Source organism: Bombina bombina, chromosome 3, assembly GCF_027579735.1.
Source record: "Bombina bombina isolate aBomBom1 chromosome 3, aBomBom1.pri, whole genome shotgun sequence".
Classification (NCBI taxonomy): domain Eukaryota; kingdom Metazoa; phylum Chordata; class Amphibia; order Anura; family Bombinatoridae; genus Bombina; species Bombina bombina.
In genome coordinates, this window is record NC_069501.1 from 1,169,714,943 (window position 1) to 1,169,734,144 (window position 19,202).

The 19,202-nt window shown below is 39.9% G+C and overlaps 1 protein-coding gene across 1 annotated transcript in view; it reads right to left on the reverse strand.

Annotated features, from left to right (window-relative positions):
• ARHGAP42 (Rho GTPase activating protein 42) overlaps positions 1 to 19,202 on the reverse strand; it is a 530,853-nt gene that overhangs the window by 93,021 nt on the left and 418,630 nt on the right. Inside the window, exons 11-13 of the mRNA XM_053708589.1 lie at positions 11,694 to 11,733; positions 1,513 to 1,575; positions 869 to 943 (exon numbers count right to left, since the gene is read on the reverse strand). Coding sequence (XP_053564564.1) covers positions 869 to 943; positions 1,513 to 1,575; positions 11,694 to 11,733 — 178 coding nt within the window. The remainder of the gene's footprint in view (positions 1 to 868; positions 944 to 1,512; positions 1,576 to 11,693; positions 11,734 to 19,202) is intronic.

Below are 19,202 nucleotides of genomic sequence, written 5' to 3' on the forward strand. Positions count from 1 at the left end.
AGGACTACTCTTTAACAAAGGATATCAATAGAAATAATCAAAATTGATAATAGAAGTAATTTAAAATTGTTTCAAAAGTGAATCTCTGTTAAAATGATTGTTTAATCTTAGCTTTACAGCCCCATTAAGATTGTGACAAAAAGTTATATAAATTTGTGAAGCTTACATAACAAAAAAAGTTATTTAAGTTGTGAAGTGCTATACTAGAAGTCTTATGAGTATTCACTTTAGCTTTTAATATATTCCATTCAAGTTTAATAATGGTTCCTGATATCACATTAATAATGATTGTTTCAGATTTATATTTACAACTGTGAAAACACCAAGAACTAGAAGTTCACAGATTCATTTTGAATTGTAACTTTTTTGACTGCATCAATAAGAAAATCTATATTCTACAAGAAAAGGGTTCTGCTTTCATTTGACAGATTTGAGCTGGCCTTTCTATTTTGAAAAATGCCTGTAAGTCTCCTCAGGACAGTTATTAAATGATTTTTATTTAATAATCTCTGTAGCAAGCATTACAGGAAACTCAATAAATTCTAGTCAGGCTCTCTTTTTTTTCTAGAATTATGTACATGGATTTAATGCAGGTATAAGACGGTTTGTATAAAAATGGATTATTTTGCTTCCAAGCAAACAAATGTACCAAAGTCAACTTAATATAGAAGAAATTACAATTTTTTATGTCTCATAGGATTTTAACACATAGTAGATCAATATTTTAAAGGCCCATGAAAAAAAGAACAAAAATGACTTAAAGGGAATAGTTTAGTCACTGCATATAGGAAGCCATAGTAAAGAGAATATATTAAGAAAAATGTCCATGAGTGATACACATAATCCATTTTTCGAACAGTGTACTTACAGAATACTGTATTCATTAATTTCTGAACTTTTGAATTAACACCTCCTATTCTGTAGAGACCCAAAATGGTAATACCTATAAAGAAATGTTAATATTTTAATATATTTATTTGTGTACATACACAATATGATTTATACATCTATCTATCTATCTATCTATATCTATAAATATAAATATATATATATATATATATATATATATATATATAAATCAAATTTACATAATTCTCTTGGTATCTGTTGTTTAAAAGCATAACTGGGCTTGTGAACAGCAATGCACTACTGGGAGCTAATTGAGATAGATGGCTACACATATATTGATCTTGAAATCACAAGATGTGTTAAGCTGGTCCCAGTAATGCATTGCTGATCTTGAGCTGACTTTAACTATGTGTTTAAACCCTTTGTAGGAGTTAAACGCAATTCTATGCAAGCAAAAGTACAATAATAACACATCAGAGCATTTTCTTTTTGCACTTTTATGTCTTTTTAATCAAGCAGATTAATATTCCAAATGAGTTTTTGTTTTTTTGACTGGATATACAATAATTTTGGGGGTGGGGGGGAATTGTAGCTGTAAAGAAATGCAAATGGTCAAGTGAATTCAGTTTCACATTATATTCTTTGAGAATAACTTTAGTTTACCTCGATTCTCCACAGAATGGATACATTTTTTAATAAAATTGAAGCCAGCTTCATTTAAGAACACTACAAAAATAAAAAATAAAAAGTATTATTTTCATGATCACTCTTTTTCACCCCCAATTAAAACTAATGTAAACTTTATTAACATCAATGAAAAACCCCAAACAATACAAAACATTGCCTAATGTTAAGTTTTATCGTTGTGGGCTTGTATGTCACTATACAATCAAAGATGCACCTCTATTTAATGTCAAATTCTCTTTTTTTTTAACTTTAGGCTTTTATGCATGAATAGGCTTACCAGAAGTCCCAGTTTGACTGGGATTGTCCCTGTTTGGAGGCGCTGTCCCAGTGTCCCACCTGGTTGTTCATTCTTTCCCAGTAGGGTTGCCACCTTCAGGTTTCGAATCATGTGTCCAGGTTTCAGACCGCCTGAGACCCGGACACATTATTCAAAATGAGTTTCTGGCTGTGGCTCTCCAGCATAGTTGGATGCGGATACTTTGTTACATTCAGCCCTGCTTAGCTTAACGTTGGTGCCCTTCAAACTTCACATTTAGTAATACAGGCTGAGTGAGCAGCATAGGGTTTTTTAATTTTGTAGTTCCATTTTTGTTTATATTTCTTGTAATTTAACACTCCCCTGACCCCTGGTGACATCACCGGTGATACACGTTTAGGGGAATCATGTGCATATGACCAGGAAGTGCAGACAGGCAGGATTGTTGGCGTGGATCTTTCTTTACTTCATGCAGGTTAGCATTTTGGCTGTAATCTACCTGCATTATGGTATAGCAGTGCCTCTTAAACAGCTTTAGCAGATAAGTGTTTCGTTTTTACTTATTTCATTCAATGTTGTATTTATGCCTTATCAGTATCCAGTTCTCTTCCTTAATTAGACACATAAAACACATATTACACTGCAGTTTTTCACTATTTTATGAAATTGGTAAGTATGCTTGATGTTTGGCATTATTTAGAATCTGAGAATTAGATGAATGATTTATTTGCTCATGTTGTGTATGGGTTGCCATGACAACATAATGGTGCCTTTTTCCCTAGGGGGTGGTGTTATGGTCTATTTGAACTGTGTGATTCACTTGTTGTTTGCCTGAGGAAGGGTAGAGTATCCACAAAACATTATGCCCATAAAAACTACTACTTTAAAAGGACCGGTAATCGCCACGCCAACTTGAACATGCCCCTGACCACACCCCAACTAGCACTACGCCAGGTGGTCCCAGTTTCTCCTCTAAAAATTATGGTAAGCCTATGCATGAAGGGCCATAGAAATTGATAGACATGTAATTATCCTTTCTAATTTACTCATGTCTTTGTAAAACAAACCGCTTCAAGAAAAAAGTAAATGTTTTCCTTACATTACAATGATATTTTACTACTTTTCCTCGCATCAAAATATTTTGCTCATCTGTAATGAGTTTCCATTATACCTAAGCAATACAGAACTGAAGAACACTCATGAGACCTAAAGATTCTGTATTTGTCTCTGAGTGTTTTCTTGCTACACTTCTATATCCTGGTGTTTATTTAAATAACTCTTTTGCAGCAGGAAGAAACATAATGACACGCTGATTGAATTGGATTGATGCACACAGAGATATGTACTGTGAGCGCGGTTTGTTTACATGTAAGTACTCAGAAAGGGAAGTAGAATGTTTTAGAAGTATAGATGATATGTCATTTCACGAGAAAACAGAGTCTATATAAGGTTGCTTGTTTAAATAAATAAAAATATATATACAAAAAAACATAAGTATAAATATGTGATAATATGTGCAATTAACACAGTAAACAGAAAATGTTTCTCTATATTTACTCATTAATGAGCACCTGTATATAAAATTAAAATACTCTGCGCTCTGCCGCCCACTAAAAAAGTGAATTCTTCTTTCGTTCTGTGAGCCAACGGTTTGAATTGTTGTCCAGTCAGCGCTCTAGCTGCAGCAAAAATGCCTTAAGGGGAGAGTGCAGTTCAAACCTTAAAGGGCCATAATACCCAAATGTTGAAACACTTGAAAGTGAGGCAGCATAGCTGTAAAAAGCTGACTAGAAAATATCACCTGAACATCTCTATGTAAAAAAGAAATATATTTTACCTCAAAAATTCCTCAGTAGCCACATCCCATTGTAAAGGACTTCTAAGCAGCAAATCAGTATGTCTGTCCCAGAACAGCTAAGGGAGTGATCTTCATGGACACTCATTGTATTTCCCTATTCAGTTTAAGGAAGTTTACTATGAAATCTCATGAGAGTTAAGTCAAATCTCATGAGATCACAGTAAAAGAGTTCATGATCTCAGCACTGCTAAAGCTGATTGGCTACTGTTCATTTCTTCATTTTTTATATTTTTTACCTGCATTTGGTAAAAAACTCTGCTGAGCTGAGGAGATTGTGAGTTAAAATATCTTCCTTTTTTACATAGAGATGCTCAGGTGCTATGTTCTTGTCAGCTTTTTACAGTTATACTGCATCCGTTTCAAGTGATTTAGCATATGAGTATTATGTCCCTTTAAGCTCACATAAAAATTGACTTTTGAAGTGGATGGCGGAGCGCGGGGTATTTGAGTTTCTTATCTATGTTAAAATGTAAGTTACAGCGTATCTTTGTTACAAATGATGAATTAATCTCCATTGTTTTTAAAAACATAATTTATGCTTACCTGATAAATTTATTTCTCTTGTAGTGTGTTCAGTCCACGGGTCATCCATTACTTATGGGATATATTCTCCTTCCCAACAGGAAGTTGCAAGAGGATCACCCAAGCAGAGCTGCTATATAACTCCTCCCCTCACATGTCATATCCAGTCATTCGACCGAAACAAGACGAGAAAGGAGAAACTATAAGGTGCAGTGGTGACTGGAGTTATAATTTTAAAATTTAGAACCTGCCTTAAAAAGACAGGGCGGGCCGTGGACTGAACACACTACAAGAGAAATAAATTTATCAGGTAAGCATAAATTATGTTTTCTCTTGTTAAGTGTGTTCAGTCCACGGGTCATCCATTACTTATGGGATACCAATACCAAAGCTAAGTACACGGATGATGGGAGGGACAAGGCAGGAACATTAAACAGAAGGAACCACTGCCTGTAGAACCTTTCTCCCAAAACCAGCCTCCGAAGAAGCGAAAGTGTCAAATTTGTAAAATTTGGAAAAAGTATGAAGTGAAGACCAAGTTGCAGCCTTGCAAATCTGTTCAACAGAGGCCTCATTCTTAAAGGCCCAGGTGGAAGCCACAGCTCTAGTGGAATGAGCTGTAATTCTTTCAGGAGGCTGCTGTCCAGCAGTCTCATAGGCTAAACGTATTATGCTACGAAGCCAAAAAGAGAGAGAGGTAGCCGAAGCCTTTTGACCTCTCCTCTGTCCAGAGTAAACGACAAACAGAGAAGAAGTTTGTCTAAAATCTTTAGTTGCCTGTAAGTAGAACTTCAGAGCACGGACCACGTCTAGATTATGCAAAAGACGTTCCTTCTTTGAAGAAGGATTAGGACATAATGATGGAACAACAATCTCTTGATTGATATTCCTGTTAGAAACAACCTTAGGCAAAAACCCAGGTTTAGTACGCAGTACTACCTTGTCTGAATGAAAGATCAGATAAGGAGAATCACAATGTAAGGCAGATAACTCAGAGACTCTTCGAGCCGAGGAAATAGCCATCAAAAACAAAACTTTCCAAGATAAAAGCTTAATATCAATGGAATGAAGGGGTTCAAACGGAACACCCTGAAGAACTTTAAGAACCAAGTTTAAGCTCCACGGAGGAGCAACAGCTTTAAAACACAGGCTTAATTCTAGCCAAAGCCTGACAAAAGGCCTGGACGTCTGGATTCTCTGCCAGACGTTTTGTGTAAAAGAATAGACAGAGCTGAAATCTGTCCCTTTAGCGAACTAGCGGATAAACCCTTTTCTAAACCCTCCTGTAGAAAAGCTAATATCCTAGGAATCGTAACCTTACTCCATGAGTAACTCTTGGATTCGCACCAATATAAATATTTACGCCATATCTTATGGTAAATTTTTCTGGTCACAGGTTTCCGAGCCTGTATTAATGTATCAATAACCGAATCCGAAAACCCACGCTTTGATAGAATCAAGCGTTCAATTTCCAGGCAGTCAGCCTCAGAGAAATTAGGTTTGGATGGTTGAAAGGACCCTGAATTAGAAGGTCCTGCCTCAGAGGAAGAGACCATGGTGGACAGGACGACATGTCCACTAGGTCTGCATACCAGGTCCTGCGTGGCCACGCAGGCGCTATCAGAATTACCGATGCCCTCTCCTGTTTGATCCTGGCAATCAGCCGAGGTAGCAACGGAAATGGTGGAAACACATAAGCTATGTTGAAAACCCAAGGGGCTGCTAATGCATCTACCAGCACCGCTCCCGGGTCCCTGGACCTGGATCCGTAACAAGGAAGCTTCGCGTTCTGGCGAGATGCCATGAGATCCAGATCCGGTTCGCCCCAACGACGAATCAGTTGAGCAAATACCTCCGGGTGAAGTTCCCACTCTCCCGGATGAAAAGTCTGGCGACTTAGGAAATCCGCCTCCCAGTTCTCTACGCCTGGGATGTAAATCGCTGACAGGTGGCAAGAGTGAGACTCTGCCCAGCGAATTATCTTCGAGACTTCCAACATCGCTAGGGAACTCCTGGTTCCCCCTTGATGATTGATGTAAGCCACAGTCGTGATATTGTCCGACTGAAATCTGATGAACCTCAGTTTTGCTAACTGAGGCCAAGCTAGAAGAGCATTGAATATTAATTCTAGAATGTTTATTGGAAGGAGTTTCTCCTCCTGAGTCCACGATCCCTGAGCCTTCAGGGAATTCCAGACTGCTCCCCAGCCTAGAAGGCTGGCATCCGTTGTTACAATCGTCCAATCTGGTCTGCGAAAGGTCATTCCTTTGGACAGATGAACCGGTGACAACCACCAGAGAAGAGAATCTCTGGTCTCCTGGTCCAGAACTAGCAAAGGGGACAGATCTGAGTAATCCCTGTTCCATTGACTGAGCATGCATAGTTGCAGCGGTCTGAGATGCAGGCGCGCAAATGGCACTATGTCCATTGCCGCGACCATTAAGCCGATTACCTCCATGCACTGAGCTACTGATGGGCTTGGAACGGAATGAAGGACACGGCAAGCATTGAGAATCTTTGATAACCTGGACTCCGTCAGGTAAATCTTCATCTCTACAGAATCTATAAGAGTCCCTAGAAAAGGAACCCTCGTGAGTGGTAACAGAGAACTCTTTTCCACGTTCACTTTCCACCCATGCGACCTCAGAAATGCTAGAACTATCTCTGTATGAGACTTTGCATTCTGAAAACTTGACGCTTGTATCAGAATGTCGTCTAGGTACGGAGCCACCGCTATGCCTCGTGGTCTTAGTACCGCTAGAAGTGAGCCCAGAACCTTCGTAAAAATTCTCGGGGCCGTGGCTAACCCGAAGGGAAGAGCCACAAACTGGTAATGCCTGTCTAGAAAGGCAAACCTTAGGTACCGATAATGATCTTTGTGAATCGGTATATGAAGGTAAGCATCCTTTAAGTCCACCGTGGTCATATATTGACCCTCTTGGATCATGGGTAGGATGGTTCGAATGGTTTCCATCTTGAACGATGGTACCCTTAGGAATTTGTTTAAGATCTTTAAGTCCAAGATTGGTCTGAAGGTTCCCTCTTTTTTGGGAACCACAAATAGATTTGAGTAAAATCCTTGTCCCTGTTCCGATCACGGAACTGAGTGGATCACTCCCATGATTAAGAGGTCTTGTACACATTGTAGAAATGCCTCTCTCTTTACTAGGTTTGTCGATAACCTCGAAAGATAGAACCTCCCTTGTGGAGGAGAGGTTTTGAAATCCAGAAGGTATCCCTGAGATATAATCTTTAACGTCCAGGGATCCTGCACATCTCTTGCCCAAGCCTGGGCAAAGAGAGAAAGTCTGCCCCCCACTAAATCCGTCTCCGGATAGGGGGCCCTGTCTTCATGCTGTCTTAGGGGCGGGAGTAGGCTTTCTGGCCTGCTTGCCCTTGTTCCATGACTGGTTGCCTTTCCAACCCTGTCTGTAACGAGCAGTAGTTCCTTCCTGTTTTGGAGCGGAGGAAGTCGATGCTGCTCCTGCCTTGAAGTTACGAAAGGCACGAAAATTAGACTGTTTGGCCTTTGGTTTGGCCCTGTCCTGAGGAAGGGCGTGACCCTTACCTCCCGTAATGTCAGCAATAATTTCCTTCAAGCCGAGCCCGAATAAGGTCTGCCCTTTGAAAGGAATGTTAAGTAGCTTAGACTTGGAAGTTACATCCGCTGACCAGGATTTAAGCCAGAGCGCTCTGCGCGCCTGTATGACGAATCCGGAATTTTTAGCCGTAAGTTTGGTTAGATGTACTACGGCATCTGAAACAAACGCATTAGCTTGCTTAAGGGTTCTAACTTTGCTCAAAGCCTCATTCAACGGCTCTGTGCGAATCGCCTCTTCCAGAGACTCAAACCAGAATGCCGCTGCAGCCGTGACAGGCGCAATGCATGCAAGAGGCTGCAATATAAAACCCTGTTGAACAAACATTTTCTTAAGATAACCCTCTAATTTTTTATCCATTGGATCTGAGAAAGCACAGCTATCCTCCACCGGGATAGTGGTACGCTTGGCTAACGTAGAAACTGCTCCCTCCACCTTAGGGACCGTCTGCCATAAGTCTCGTGTGGTGGCGTCTATAGGGAACATTTTTCTAAATATCGGGGGAGGGGAAAAAGGCACACCGGGTCTATCCCACTCCTTACTAATAATTTCTGTAAGTCTTTTTGGTATAGGAAAAACGTCAGTACACACCGGTACCGCATAGTATCTATCCAACCTACACAATTTCTCTGGAATTGCCACCGTGTCGCAATCATTCAGAGCCGCTAATACCTCCCCTAGTAACACACGGAGGTTCTCAAGCTTAAATTTAAAATTTGAAATTTCTGAATCCGGTCTCCCCGGATCAGAACCGTCACCGACAGAATGAAGCTCACCGTCCTCATGTTCTGCAAATTGTGACGCAGTATCAGACATGGCTCTCGTGTCATCAGCGTGCTCTGTCCTTAACCCAGAGCTATCGCGTTTGCCCCTTAATTCGGGCATATTATATAATACTTCTTTCATAACATTAGCCATATCATGTAAAGTGATTTGTAAGGGCCTAGATGTACTTGGCGTCTCAATCCTACGCATCTCCCGAGCGGGAGACGCAGGTACTGACACGTGAGGAGAGTTAGGCGGCATAACTTCCCCCTCGTTGTCTGGTGATAGTTTCTTTATCGGTACAGATTGACTTTTATTCAAAGCAATATCAATACAATTGGTACACATCGTTCTATTGGGCTCCACATTGGCTTTTGAACATGATGAACAAACAGTTTCCTCTGAATCAGACATGTTTAAACAGACTTAGCAATGAAACTAGCAAGCTTGGAAATCACTTTCAATAAGTTTACAAGCAATATAAAAAACGCTGCAGCGCTTCAAAAATACAGATATAATTAAACAATTCTTAACAAGAAGTGTATTATTAGCAGAAGATTGCACCCATTAGCAAAAGGATGATTAACCCCTCAATACCCAAAACGGATAAAACAGATATCAATTAAGATTTAACGCTTTTAATCACAGTCAGCACACTGTCACAGATCTGCTGTGACTGATTACCTCCCTCACAAATGAATTTTGCAGACCCCTGAGCTCTCTAGAGACGTCCTGGATCAAGGAGGAAGAAGCAGGAAGACTGTGCAAGAATTTTAACTGCGCAACAAGGCACTAAAACAAGGTCCCTCCCACTCCTATCACAACAGTGGGAGCCCTGATATAACGGTTTCCATGCAGAAAAATATGTTAGCCATGTGGAAAAAAATCATGCCCAAAGCGATTTATCACCAAAGTACCTCACAAAAACGAATAACATGCCAGTAAACGTTTTATTAAAAAACAACATTTTCCAATGTCATGCAAAGCTATCACTAAGCCTGCTACCAGTCGCTACCACTGCAGATAAGGCTTAAGTATTATTTCAGTTTTAACAGTATTTTCTCAGTCAAATTCTAGTCCCTAGAAAATAACTCGACTGCGCATACCTTTATCAGCCTGATACCAGTTGCCACTACTGCATTTAAGGCTGTACTTTCTTTTTTTCTTAGTCAATTCCATTCCCAGAAAATAAAGTACTGCACATACCTCATTTGCGGAGGACCCCGCATGCTTATTCCCAGTTTCTGAAGTTACCCCACTCCTCAGAATGTCGAGAACAGCCAGTGGATCTTAGTTACGCCTGCTAAGATCATAGAAAAAAAACGCAGGCAGTTTCTTCTTCCAAATACTGCCTGAGATAGAAAAACAGCACACTCCGGTGCCATTTAAAATAACAAACTTTTGATTGAAGAATAGTTAAGTAAAAACTCCAGCTCCTCTCGCGACCTCCTTCTTTGTTGAGGGTTGCAAGAGAATGACTGGATATGACATGTGAGGGGAGGAGCTATATAGCAGCTCTGCTTGGGTGATCCTCTTGCAACTTCCTGTTGGGAAGGAGAATATATCCCATAAGTAATGGATGACCCGTGGACTGAACACACTTAACAAGAGAAAAGAGATTTTACCATCACTCTAAAAATTAAACTTGTATGGTTCAGATAAAGCATGTAGTTCTATTTTCAAATTTACTTTGTTCTCTTGTTATTCTTTGTTGATAAAATAGAATATGTAAATATCCTACACTACTAGAAGCTACCTGGTGATTTGCCTCACCAGCTGTTTTAAACTTGCTCCTAGTAGTGCATTGCTGCTTTGGAGCTGACTTTACCTATGTGTTTAGTTCCTTTAAAGGGGATTTTTTTTTTTTTAATGGGCACAAAAGTCAAAATTACACTTTAATGATTCAGACAGTGCAGACAGTTTTAAGAGACTTCCAAATTGACTTACCTTATCAAATTGTGCCCAATCTTTTCAAAGGGATAGAAAGGTTAAAACTGAAATGTGCATGGGTGCATTTTAATATGAAATAGAATCATATTTGTAATATACTTCCATTAGCAAAAATGCTTCTAGTAAGAGCTATTAGCGTTTTTCTGCAGCATACGTACATATCCTGTGCACCAGATTCAGAGATTCAGTTGTGGCTTGTATGACACAAATACTCAGCACCGCCAGCTCTCTGAGCATGCATGGTGTTTGAATACTGATGCACAGGCCCTCACAGGATACGTGCGCATGCCACAGAAAAAAACACTAATAACTCTTTTTGCTAATGGAAGTATACTGCAACAATTATGCTATTTCATATACAAATTCACACATGCACATTTCAATTTAGACATTTCTATCCCTTGAAGTTGTTTCCCTTTTTAGTAAAGCAGAGTTATATCCTCCTTTAGTTTTTTCTTTAATATAATACTGTAATTGAAGAGACAGGGAACCCAAAAAAATTCTTTCATGATTCAGATAGAACATACAATTTCAAACAGGTTTGCAATTTACTTCTATTATGAAATTTGCTTAATTATCTTGTTATTTATTGCTGAAGGAACAGCATTGCACTACTACTAACATCTAGTTAGCCAATCACAAGAGACAAATGTGTGCAGGCACCAATCAGCAGCTAGCTCCCCCCAGTGTAGGATATGTGTGTATTTTTGTTCAACAAGGGATACTAAGAGAACAAAGCATATTTGAAAATAGAAGTGAATTTAAAAGTGTCTTAAAATGACATGCTCTATCTGAATCATGCAAGTTTAAATTTTGACTTTCCTATCCCTTTAATGAGAGTTTATACAATTTTAATAAAATCAAATTATGTGTTTTATGGTAACAATATAAAAAGGTGAAGTAAAGAGCTTGACAAATACAGGAAAGGTAAGGAGACAATATAAGGGAAACTGGGTAGAAACAAAACTGCAGGAAATCGTAGCTACAGCCGTCAGTGGCCTGTCAGATCTCCATCCTAAACCTTATTAGGCACATGGGAAATGTAACCCAAAATATCTATATAAATCATTATACTGACACAGATGTATTCTTTAAGATATATAATAGGAGACTCTATGATAGTGATGCCCACATATAGCTTCCTGTCTCCCCAGGATAATTATGTGAATGTCTCTAAGCATAAAACAATAATGAGAGAAATACTTACTTTCTTCCTTTTTGCTTATTATTGCAGGAAGTGTGTATATCTGAAAGCGATGGAATAAGGGCAATAGTTATTAAACATACCTTTCCAACATTTCATAATTTAAAAGAGGGACAGAACCCCCCCCTAAATAAAGTCATATCTTTTAATACTCTTAGGCAGCAAAACAAACACAAGCTCAAACCACTGGTATAGCTATATGTAAGCTCTGTATTTATTTAGCTTTTGCAGACAGTGCTAAAACATATATTATGCTTACCAGATAATTTAATTTCCTTCTGTATAAGGAGATTCCACTGCTTCATTCTATACTGTTGGGAAATACTGAACCTGGCCACCAGGAGGAGGCAAAGACAACCCAGCCAAAAGCTTGAATACCTCTCCCACTTCCCCTATTCCCCAGTCATTCTGCCGAAGGAACAAGGAAGAGAAACATAAATGTGCCAGAAGAGAAACATAAATTTAGGGGGCCGCACATCAGAGAAACACGGGCGGGAGGCATTGACTCTCCTTATACAGAAGGAAATGAAATTATCTGGTAAGCATAATTTATGTTTTCCTTCTTAATATAAGGAGAGTCCACGGCTTCATTCCTTACTGTTTGGAAACTTATACCCAAGCTCTAGAGGACACTGAATGATAACCGGAGGGACAAAAATAGAGGCGGACCCTAATCGAAGGGCACCACAGCCTTCAAAAACTTTCTCCCGAAGGCTGCTTCAGCTGAAGCAAAAACATCAAACTTGTAAAATTTTGAAAAAGTGGAGGACCAGGTAGCTGCCTTACAAATCTGATCCATGGAGGCCTCATTCTTAAAGGCCCAAGAGGAAGCCACTGTTCTAATAGAATGAGCCATACTTCTCTGAGGAGGTCTATGTCCCACTAAGCGTATAAGACTCCTCAACCAAAAAGATAAGGAAGTCGAAGAGACCTTCTGACCCTTACGCTTCCCAGAATATGCCACAAACAGGGAAGAAGTTTGTCTAAAATCCTTAGTAGCCTGAAGATAAAACTTCAAGGCACGAACCACGTCCAAATTAGGAAGTAAACGTTCCTTTGAAGAAGGATTAGGACACAAAGAAGGGACCACAATCTCTTGATTGATGTTGCGGTCTGACATGACTTTAGGGAGAAACCCTAACTTAGTACGTAGGACAGCCTTATCCAAATGGAACACCAGATAAAAAGGCTCACATTGCAATGCGGAGATTTCAGATACTCTGCGCGCAGATGCAATAGCCAGTAGAAAACGAACCTTCCAGGACAACAACTTAATGTCAATTTCATGCATAGGCTCAAACGGCGCCTGTTGCAAAGCTTTAAAAACCAGATTCAGACTCCAAGGGGGACCGAAGATTTGAACACAGGTCTGCTCCTAATCAGAGCCTTAACAAAATAATGAACATCTGGAAGCTCAGAGAGCCTCTTGTGCAGTAAAACAGACAAGGCCGAAATCTGTCCCCTCAGGAAACTGGCTGTAAAGACCCTTCACCAATCTATCCTGGAGAAACGATAGAATCCTGGCAACCTTAACTTTATGCCAAGGAAATCCACTTTCTTTACACCAGAATAAGTAGGTTCTCCGCACCTTATGATAGATGCGACAAGTAACAGGCTTACGAGCTTGAATGAGAGTATCAATAACTCTCTCAGAAAACCCTCTCTTGGCAAGGACTAAGCGTTCAATCTCCACGATGTCAGAATCAGAGAATCTAGATTTTGATGAACAAAAAGACCCTGTTCCAGCAGATCCCTGCGACAAGGTAACTTCTATGGAGGAGATGACATCCTCACTAGATCCGCGAACCACGTCCTTCGTGGCCACAATGGAGCAATCAGTATTTCTGATGCCTGCTTGATGCGGGCCACTAACCGAGGAAGGAGTGGTAATGGCGAAAAAAGGTAGATTACACTGAACCTCCTAATGCATCTATTAGCTCTGCCTGAGAATCCCTGGACCTTGACCCATATATGGGTAGCTTAGTATTGAGACGAGACGCCATGAGATCTATTTCCAGCGTCCCCCACATGTTGCATATCTCCACAAACACTTTGGGATGGGGAGACCATTCCCCTGCATGAAAGGATTGTCTGCTGAGAAAATCTGCTTCCCAGTTGTCCACCCCCGGAATGTGGATTGCTGACATCGAACAGCTGTGGGCCTCCGCCTACTCCAGAATCCGAGATACTTCCCTCATTGCTAGTGAGCTTCTCGTTCCCCCCTGATGGTTGATGTAAGCCACCGAAGTGATATTGTCTGATTGGAATCTGATAAACCGGGACAAACCTAGAAGAGGCCAAGCCTTCAGAGAATTGTAGATTGCTCAAAGTTCCAGAATGTTGATCGGGAGGAAGCGTTCCTCCTGAGACCACAGGCCCTGTGCCTTCTTGGCACCCCAAACAGCTCTCCATCCTGATACTTGTGTCCGTAGTCATAATCTCCCTGGATGGTCTTAGAAAGAATGTCCCAATGATCTGGACAGAGCCACCAAGAGAGCAATTCTCTCAACCGGCTATCCAGGAAAATCTGTTGAGATAGATCCGAATGATCGCCGTTCCACTGTCTCAGCACGCACAGCTGTAATGGTCTGAGACAGAACCTGGCTTAGGAAATTATGTCCATGCTGTAAACTATGAGACCAATTACCTCCATACACTGAGTCACAGATGGCCTTAAGGAGATCTGGAGGGCAAGACATGCCAAAGCTAGTTTGCAATGTCTCTGGTCAGTTAGAAATATCCTCATGGATATTGAGTCTATTATAGTACATGGGAATTCTACCCTGGTGCTTGGAATAAGAGAACTCTTATTTAAGTTTATCTTCCATCTATGTGATTGAAGAAGGGAGAGAAGAGATACCGAACGGTCCTCTGCCAGACGAAAGGATGGTGCTTGAACCAGAATGTCGTCCAAGTAGGGAGCTACTGCTATACCTTGGGTTCTGGCGGCGATCAGGAGAGCCCCTAGAACCTTTGTAAAGATTCTTGGAGCAGTAGCTAGACCAAACGGAAGTGCAATGAACTGGAAGTGCTGATCCAGGAACGCAAACCCTAGGAACTGGAAGTGGTCCCTGTGGATTGGAACGTGAAGGTAGGCATCCTTCAGATCTATAGTGGTCATGAACTGTCCTTCCTGACCTAGAGAAAGGATGGACCATATTGTCTCCATCTTGAACGAGGGGACATTTAGAAACTTGTTTAAGCACTTTAGGTCCAGAATCGGGCGGAAAATTCCCTCCTACTTTGGAATCACAAACCGGTTTGAATAGTATCCCAAACCTCCTTCTGCGATAGGAACCGGGACAACGACCCCTAAGGAGGACAGATCCCGCACGCACCCCAGAAAGGCTTCCCTCTTTTCTGGTTTTGAAGACAGGCTTAAGAGGAGAAATCTGCTCTTGGGTGGATGAGATTTGAAACCTATCTTGTATACCTGAGCTATGACCTCCAGGACTCATGGATCCTGCACGTCCCTGAACTAAACGTCTGAAAACAGCGACAGTCTGCCCCTACACGATCCAGCACCGGAATCGGGGGCCACCCCTTCATGTCTCTTGGCAGCCTTCTTGTTCTGCTTGGATTTATTCCAGGATTGAGCCGGCTTCCAAGTGCTATTGGTTTGCTCTGGCTTAGAGGAGGACTGCTGACGTTGGGACTTTTAAGGAAAGGAACGAAAATTAGATCGTTGTACCTTAGATTTGTTCTTTTTATCTTGCGGTCAGAAGGCACCCTTGCTCCCTGTAGCTGTGGAGATAATGGAGTCCAGGCCTGAACCAAATCAAATTTTAGGGAGGGAAAGTAGTCTAGACTTAGAAGTCATGTCCGCAGACCAGTACTTCAGCCAGAGTGCCAGACGGGTGTGTACTGAGAAACCAGAGACTTTAGCATTCAGGCGAATAATCTGCATGTTTGCATCACAGACAAAAGAATTAGCAATTCACAAAGCTTTAATTCTTTCTTGGATAACATCAAGGAGAGACTCCATCTTGATCAAATCTGCTAAGGAGTCGCACCAGTCCAGTAGGCCGCAGCCCCAGAAAACGAGGCAACAGCCGCTGCCAGTTGAAATAAATATCCAGTATGCTGAAACATTTTCCTGAGAAAAGTTTCCTTCTTCTTATCCATCAGCTCTGTGAATGACGAGCTATCCTCAAGTGGGATAGTGGTACGCTTAGCTAACGTCTAGATAGCGCCATCCACCGTAGGGACAACTACAGCTGAGAGTCTGGGACCGGGAATAATTTTTTAAAGGCAGCAAAGAGGAAAAAGAAAATCCAATTCTATGCCACTAATTTTTAATAATGTTCGCCATTTTTACAGGTACATGAAAAGATAGCGGCGGAACCCTGTCCTCGTACACTCTGTCTAATTTAGGTATCAAAGGTTCATCAGGCAACTTGGCCTCTGGAACCTCTAATGTCGACAGAACCTCCTTCAGAAGAAAACATAAAAGTTAAATTTTATATCTAAAGGCTGGCTCCTCCGTAGCCAGAGGCCTAGAGGTAGCAGACTCTGATCAGAAAATTCACCCTCTGAAGACTCAGAGTGTGACCCATCCTGGGATACTTGAAAGACAGACAAATCTAATAGATCACTGGATGTCCAATGGACCGGAGAGCTATGTTTAACCTTTCGCTTGTGCTTGGCAGGGCAAGGTAAAGCACTAAGAGCCTCAGACACCGCCATTTTTAACTGCACGGTAAAGTCCGATGGTAAAAGGCTGCCTCCAGACAGAGGATCAGACGTGCTACGGGAAGCAGCATGTGACAATGGAGATGACGGATGGGTATGCACCTCAAGTGACGTCGAGTCCTCAAAGGGGTTAACCTTCTTAGACATAATAACCTTGTTGATGCATATGGAACATAGTTGAGAGGGTGGGCACCTGTATGTTCCGTTACCGCATAACAACAGTCTATGAGCCCAAAAAAATCTCACACATAAAGCAGCATTTGATTAATGCCCACTGTTCAATAACCTCCCTCAGGAGATATTAACCCATGATTCTATTAAGATAAAAGGAGCCACACTGTGACCCTGTCTTCAGTGTTTTCAACATAAGTAAAAATTTAAACGATCTTACCAGAATCCGTGCTGTGGAACAGAAACACAGCCTCTCAAGTGTGTCAGTCTTGTAGCATCGCTCCTGACATGGACTTGAGTGAAGAAAAACATTTAATAATATATTATTTAAAACTGCTCTCTGCATTCCACAATAATATTCTAGATTCTGGCCTTTAAAGTCAGCAAAAATGCATAGTAGCACAAGCTAAACATATACATGTACACAAACTCAAATACACACACTAAATAGCATACACTTACACATGCAGATACACACACATTACATAGCTTACACTTATACATGTATACACACACATTACATAGCTTACACTTATACATGCAGATACACACACACACTACACAGCATACACTTATACATACAGATAAACACACACTACACAGCATACACACACACTACATAGCTTACACTTATACATGCAGATACACAGACACTACACAGCATACACTTATACATGCAGATACACACACACACTACATAGCTTACACTTATACATGTAGATAAACACACACACTACATAGCATACACTTATACATGCAGATTTACATACACACATACATACAGATATACACACACTACATAGCTTACCCTTATATATGCAGATACACACACTACATAGCATACACTTACACATACAGATACACACACACACACTACATCATATATAGGTATCTTTAATTTCATTGCATGGGGTCCTGGAGTTGGCAAGCACATTAGCTGGCAGTCTGAGGCTGCCACTGTTCATTACCCTAGTGTTAGTACTGCTCATCGTATAAAACTGAAGGCGTGCCAGTATTATTACCAGGGGTTAGACGTCTTCATCAATACCAGAGGTTAGAGGTCACCATTACCTGAGGTCAGAGGCTATACAGCCTTCTTACTCCTGCTTAACTCACACACCATTCCTTTTCCACATCTAACAGGTATCTAACCCTGGGAGAGAAAAGCCAACTGCTTCTGAGTATGGGCCCAATAGAATTTAAAAAAAATAAAAAAAATATATATTTTTTTTTAATGCATGGGGCATTGCGGGACAGATGGTTAGCAACCCGAGACAGCGGGACAGACCCCTAAAATTGCGACTGTCCCGCAACAATTGGGACAGTTGGGGGTTACACCAAACACATCCGTTACCTCTTGTGTATCTATTCATGTGTTAATATGTGTATATACACACATATTAACACACAAATATATATGTATATAAGCATATACATATATATTTATAGAGAACACACAGTCAGTAAAGATCACAATGTAAAGGCACTTTTTCTAACACTCCACACCCGCTCAATTTAACCCCTAAAAAATGCTTAGTGCAGTTATTTTATTAAAAAATAAAAATACTACAATTTTTTTTTTATTAAAAACCACAACACATTTTATTTTGGGGGCAACTGGGGCACATTTTCAGATCTGATCTTTGGTTAATTTTTGGAGCGCTAATTGCTAACTTGAGCTCACAATGGCAATAACCAGCCACTTGTAATAGCTGGTTATTTATCTTGCGCCCGTAAATGGCTGACTTTGCACGTTTACGGGTGCGCAATAAATAAGCGCTCCACTTGTAATCAGCCAAAAGTTTATTAAGTCATTGTACTTATATAATGTGTATTTAGTCCCTGTACTTATATAATGTGTATTCATTTAATTGTACTTATATAATGTGTATTCATTTAATTGTACTTATATAATGTGTATTAAGTCACTGTACTTATATGTGTATTAAGTCACTGTACTTATATAATGTGTATTCATTTAATTTTACTTATATAATGTGTATTCATTTAATTGTACTTATAAAATGTGTATTAAGACACTGTACTTATATAATGTGTTTTAAGTCATTGTGCTTATATAATGTGTATTAAGTCACTGTACTTATATAATGTGTATTAAGCCACTGTACTTATATAATGTGTATTAAGTCACTGTACTTATATAATGTGTATTAAGTCACTGTACTTATATAATGTGTATTAAGTCACTGTACTTATATAATGTGTATTTAGTCACTGTACTTATATAATGTGTATTTAGTAACTGTACTTATATAATGTGTATTTAATCACTGTACTTATATAATGTGTATTTAGTCACTGTACTTATATAATGTGTATTTAGTCACTGTACTTATATAATGTGTATTTAGTCACTGTACTTATATAATGTGTATTTAATCACTGTACTTATATAATGTGTATTTAGTCACTGTACTTATATAATGTGTATTTAGTCACTGTACTTATAAAATGTGTATTTAATCACTGTACTTATATAATGTGTATTAAGTCACTGTACTTATATAATGTGTATTAAGTCACTATACTTATATAATGTGTATTAAGTCACTGTACTTATATAATGTGTATTTAGTCACTGTACTTATATAAAGTGTATTTAGTCACTGCACTTATAAAATGTGTATT